Here is a 5,504-nt window from a genome sequence, read left to right on the forward strand (position 1 = left end):
ATCTGTCGTAATGTCAAATGTCAACAACTGGACGGGAAGATGCGGGCAGAAGGAGATTGATCACAATAAAATGTAATAAAAGCAACAGCAAAGCAATATCTAATTACAAGTATTTCTACATTGTGTTTTTAAAAAGAAAGCTTCATTTAAACCGAATTGAATTTGCTTAACAAGATCATATCATTAATGTTCCGATAAAAGTTTTGAATTAATTTCTCCAACATGGATCCATGTTTTCTAAAACCAGTACAACCTCATATTTTTAAAGCCATCAAAGACATAGACATAAATGTACTCGTAAAGTCAACGCCTGATGAAATCAGGCCCATCATACCATGTCTGGTTCGAATGGCTCTAATATCACCCTTAGATGTGACACAATATTGTGCTGAAGCCAAAAAGGAGATACTTACCCTATTATCTGGCATAGATTTAGTTAACTTTATAGTATCACTCCTATCTATCGAATTTCATACACTAGAAGTGGATCTTAAGAAAGAACAGCAAATGAGGTAAGTAATGTAAAAATTAGTGTCTAAAAATAAATGTTGAAAATTAGGTTTGGTGTAAATGAAATGTTTTTAATTATTTCATGTTTAGAAAATAATTATTAAATTATGTTATTACATGAATTTTCAGACAAAAAAGTGGTACTCAAAACACAGAATCATTCCTGATTCCCAATCCTGTAAATGGAATATCAAATGACTTTGAACAGTCGGATTCTGCAAGGCGTGTCCGCCTTGTTTTATCAGAAATATTACAAATGCAAGCCCAGATTGTGGAGTATCAGCAAAATAAACATGCAAACAATGATTGTTCAGTAAAACCCTCTGAACTTTTTGACAATGATGTTTATTTAGAGGAAATAACTGATGTTATTTGCATAAGCCTTGCAGAACTACCCAACTTGCTTAACATCTCAGATATTGTAGAAGTGCTTCTTCATGTCAATAAGGGTCCAGTTATAGTATCATGGATTGTTGCAAATATGCCCGATACATTATATGAAGGTATTAAACTTAATTATTTATATTAGTTCACATTTTATTAATGTTGCAAAATTATAAATCCATTTTCCAGTGGCTGAATCCCTTGTTGTTAATGCTGAAAGAGGTGAAGAAGGAGGGATTCGTGCAAAAGCATTGATGAGCCTATGTGCAATGTGTCCCTATTTATCTGCAACTGTTCGAGCAAAAGCTGTTTCAGCTTCTCGTCTACCGGCTTTGGTTTTGAATCTTACATTAATGCATCATCAAGAAGATTTGGTGAGCTATCAAAATCAATTTAATACTGTATAGTATACACATCAAGAATTTAACAACACTGGACAAATAACCCATATTCAACTTTAAAAATTGTTTGTAGGGTTTGCTTTAATCCTAGTTATATTTTAGGTTTCCTTGATGTCAGGTCTGTTACTTGGATCTGATCAGTCAACAAGGGGTTGGTTTGCTACATTTCTTAGAAACTCTCACAAAAGAGGGAAAGGTGATGGTAATGCCGCATTAATAAAACTACGACAAGAATTGCTCAAGAGATTAAAGGATGCCTCAGCTGGTGTTGAAGCATCAGCATTATTGAGATTGTACTGTGCATTAAGAGGGATTGCAGGAATTAAATTTCAAGATGATGAAGTATCAGGGCTTCTAAGATTAGTTACACAGAAACCTCCACCTACACCAGCGGGTGTTCGTTTTGTATCTCTTAGTTTGTGTATGATTCTGGCATGTCCATCATTAATGAGTAAGTTGGTTCAAAATATAATTTTATTACTTTAACATTTAAACATGCACAAAAGTAAGTCTATTATTCGTTTATCATATTCAAATGTGCTATGTTTTAACAGCTGCAGCAGATCATGAGAAAAAAGCAATAGAATGGGTACAATGGCTTGTCAAAGAAGAAGCTTACTTTGAAAGGTAATATTTTAGATAATTACCTACCGAGTTCCATTTTTCTTTCCTTTTTGTTAATACAACTTGTATTGCAGTAATTCAGGGGTTACGGCATCGTTTGGAGAAATGCTTCTATTAATTGCAATACATTTCCATTCTGGCCAACTAGCTGCAGTGGGCGAGTTAGTTTGCGCCACACTGGGCATGAGAGTTCCTGTTCGACCAAATGGATTAGCTCGCATCAAGCAAGCATTTACGCAAGAAATATTCACTGAACAGGTAAATCCCCACACATAACAAATTTACCTGTTTAGATTTGTAAATTCATTAACATATTTATCCTTTTTGTAGGTTGTTACTTCTCATGCAGTAAAAGTTCCCGTTACTGCAAATCTTAATGGAAACATCCCAGGATATTTACCTGTACATTGCATTCATCAATTGCTGAAGTCTCGTGCATTCTCCAAACATAAGGTTCCAATCAAAAATTGGATATACAAACAGATATGCAATTGTACAGCGCCATTACATCCTGTAATGCCAGCACTGGTTGAAGTTTATGTTAGCTCTATACTTGTTATTAACAATAAAGGAAACAGTGAATATGTAAATAAACCTATAACAGAAGAAGAAATCAGAAAAGTATTTAGAAATTCAATTTTCGGTGTGAATTTCGACCAACAAAATAAAGGATTCTCTCCAATGGATACAGACACTGGAGAGTCCTCTGTGGATTTTAAAATGGAAAAACCGACTCTTGCTTCGCAACTTTTGTTAATCTATTATCTTTTGCTTTATGAAGATATCAGACTTTCTAATGCAGCTACACTTATAAGTAATGGAAGAAAAATAAAAAGTTACTCTGCAGCTTTTCTTTCCGAATTACCGATTAAATATTTGTTACATCAAGCACAAAAAGATCAAAGAAGCTATGGGGTACTTTTCAGTCCACTTCTGCGTCTTTTGGCAACACATTTTCCACAACTATCTCTTGTTGACGATTGGATGGATGATCAAGTATTTGGAGATTCTTGTCGTCACCAAATTGATGTTGAACTATCGGAATCATCCATTAATGAAGCATTTCAGTGCATTGAAGATAATCCATACAAAACAGGAAAAGTGTTAAAAGCAATGCTTAGCAAAAACCCTACAGACATTTGGCCGTTTGCTGAAATATTTGTAAAGTATTTCAAAAGCGTACTCAGCGACCAAGTACCGCGACATATTCAAGAATTGTACCGCGAAGTTTGGTTACGTCTTAACACTGTTCTGCCGCGTTGTCTTTGGATTATGACCATTAATGCTTTACTTGACATTAATGGAAATGGCAGAAACGTTACAATTACGCAAGAAAATGTATTAGTTGACCCATTACAAGTTTTAAGGTGCGATACCAGAGTGTTTAGATGCGGACCAATATTAAAAATAATACTTCGGATTTTAGAGGCTAGTTTAGCTGCTTCAAGGAGTCAGCTAAGTCGTCATTTGTTAGACAAACCGCTTCTCGAAAAAAGTGGACAGTTGACATCGGATTCAGAAAGAGAAGAATTAAAAAATGCTTTGGTAGCTGCCCAGGAAAGCGCAGCATTACAAATTTTGTTAGAAGCGTGTTTGGAAACAAGTGAGGATGAGTCTAAACCCGAGTTGATGTGGTCATTGCGAGAAGTCAGAAGTATAATTTGTTCTTTTCTGCATCAAGTATTCATATCTGAGCCCTCGTTGGCCAAACTTGTTCATTTCCAAGGATATCCTAGGGAGCTGTTACCGGTCACTATTCAAGGTATCCCCTCGATGCATATTTGCTTAGATTTTATTCCAGAGCTTTTAAGTCAAGCATCCTTAGAAAAGCAAATATTTGCAGTTGATCTCGTTTCCCATTTGTCTATACAATACGCACTTCCAAAGGCGATGTCGATCGCTAGATTGTGTGTTAATACGCTGTCTACTCTCCTGTCCGTATTGCCGAGTGATTTGCGATTAGATTTATTTCAGCCGGTTTTGAAATCGCTCGTGAGAATCTGCACCGCGTTTCCGTCATTGCTGGAAGATATAACATCATTATTGCTGCAGCTGGGAAGGATTTGTGAATCGCAGGCGTCTCTCGGCCATTGCTGGAACGACACAAATATTTTAGGCGAAGGTGCTTATGTTTCTTCAGACGTACAGAGCGACACGAAGGTTCTGGTGGCTGAAGTTTTGTGCAGAGATATCAAAGTAACAATGTCCGAAATAGTACAGAAAGCTCTGTTAAACGATAAGTTATATTAAGCAATATGAAATAAATGATTTATCAATGTATTTATTGTTTTATTTTTAAAGACTACTAGCTTTCGCCCGCGACTCCCACGTTGAATTTAAAACAAAGTAAATAGCCTATGTGATCTTCCAGAGTATGCCAAATTTCATCGACATCTATTCAGCAAGTTAGGCTACAAACTTTAACAAGCATACATCCGTCCATCTAAACTTACACATTTATAATATTAGTAATAAGTAAGATAAATCATTTGAAAATAGCTATAAATATTTTAGTTATGTCTCTTACACAACATACTAGAGTAGAGGCGAAACGACCTTTAAGTAAATCTGATCACTTGTTTCTCAATTATGTGGTTGCAATAGAAAGTCATTTTTAAGTGTATGAAAGATCATTTAAAAACGGTATTAACATATTTTTAATACATAATATGTAACATATTGGACAGGTCGACTGGATTTTGTGTTTCCAACTGTCGGTACATCCAGGCGCATTGATTTCTTGCTGCAATATTTCCCACGTCGTTATACAATTGTGCCTGGAAGATAAAAGTATTTTTTTTTATTTTGCAATTAAACGGTCCTAATAAAATTGATTAGTGCTAAAAGAACTGTTAAGATAAATATTAAAAGTTTAAGGTGAAAAAGATCTCAGCAAAATGTTTATGCCAACACTAACGGTTACAATTTGTCCAGGCCTGTGTCTAAACTTTCGTTACATAAACATGTGTCCAATTTACTACAACTTGATGTATTGATGTATTGATCATGATAAGTATGTTAATTATTACTCTTAAGTTGTTTAAAAATACACATTGTTATTTACCTGTATGTACCACGTCTGTAACAACCTAACTTGTGCGCCAATTTTGCAAAAGTTCTCCTTCACAGACTCGAGAGCTTCACAACAAGATTGAAATACTTGTATCCGAGCCTCGCCCGAGGGCGGAGCGGTCGCGATGCGGCATTTTGTATAAAGCAACAATCCTAAAACGGCAATGGTTATAGTTTAACATATTAAGTAAAAATTGCGGTATATACTGCTGAAGAAGATAACATTTGATATAATAACCTCTGGCCATGTCGTAAGCGCTGCCGTGCGCCATCACCAGCGGAAGGACTTTCCTGACGAGCAGCAGGGCGTTCTTGGCGCAGCCCATATGCAGCTGCACGTTGGCGATGTGCATCTCGACGGTGGCGGCCAGGTAGTGCAAGTGGAACTTCTTCGCCCACGACAGCGCCTCGTTCAACAGCAACACGTTGGTGGACTGCGTGGCGCTGTAGGACAGCTGCACCTGCGACATCAGGATCATCGCCTGCAGCCGCAGCGGCGCGAAGTGCAGGCTG

The 5,504-nt window shown here is 36.6% G+C and overlaps 2 protein-coding genes across 3 annotated transcripts in view; one reads left to right on the forward strand and one right to left on the reverse strand.

The window, feature by feature from the left end:
• On the forward strand, positions 1-4,199 carry LOC106099767 (integrator complex subunit 2). Of its 2 annotated transcripts, XM_013278414.1 has the most exons (8): positions 1-95; positions 155-512; positions 640-1,013; positions 1,084-1,268; positions 1,398-1,746; positions 1,850-1,922; positions 1,994-2,177; positions 2,250-4,199. In XM_013278414.1, exons 2-8 carry the CDS (start codon positions 223-225, stop codon positions 4,167-4,169), a joined length of 3,375 nt encoding a protein of 1,124 aa, XP_013133868.1. In that variant the 5' UTR covers positions 1-95; positions 155-222; the 3' UTR covers positions 4,170-4,199. The 2 variants fall into 2 exon arrangements, with proteins under 2 accessions (XP_013133868.1, XP_013133867.1); XM_013278413.1 differs by having other exon boundaries at positions 9-512.
• A 337-nt stretch (positions 4,200-4,536) lies between these two features.
• Positions 4,537-5,504, reverse strand: part of LOC106099457 (anaphase-promoting complex subunit 5) — a 5,256-nt gene continuing 4,288 nt past the window's right edge. Inside the window, exons 8-10 of the mRNA XM_013278015.1 lie at positions 5,230-5,501; positions 4,984-5,144; positions 4,537-4,696 (exon numbers count right to left, since the gene is read on the reverse strand). Of these exons, the coding sequence (XP_013133469.1) occupies positions 4,577-4,696; positions 4,984-5,144; positions 5,230-5,501 (553 nt within the window). The 3' untranslated portion in view covers positions 4,537-4,576. The remainder of the gene's footprint in view (positions 4,697-4,983; positions 5,145-5,229; positions 5,502-5,504) is intronic.

The sequence above is a fragment of the Papilio polytes genome, unplaced genomic scaffold (assembly GCF_000836215.1).
Source record: "Papilio polytes unplaced genomic scaffold, Ppol_1.0 DF824102.1, whole genome shotgun sequence".
NCBI lineage: Eukaryota > Metazoa > Arthropoda > Insecta > Lepidoptera > Papilionidae > Papilio > Papilio polytes.

Excerpts from the sequence above, each read along its gene's own strand:
- LOC106099767 (XM_013278414.1), top strand. The coding sequence starts at position 223 with ATGGATCCATGTTTTCTAAAACCAGTACAACCTCATATTTTTAAAGCC. Across the intron at positions 513-639 it reads AAGAAAGAACAGCAAATGAG|ACAAAAAAGTGGTACTCAAA; the intron begins GTAAGTAATGTA and ends ATGAATTTTCAG. Across the intron at positions 1,747-1,849 it reads GGCATGTCCATCATTAATGA|CTGCAGCAGATCATGAGAAA; the intron begins GTAAGTTGGTTC and ends ATGTTTTAACAG.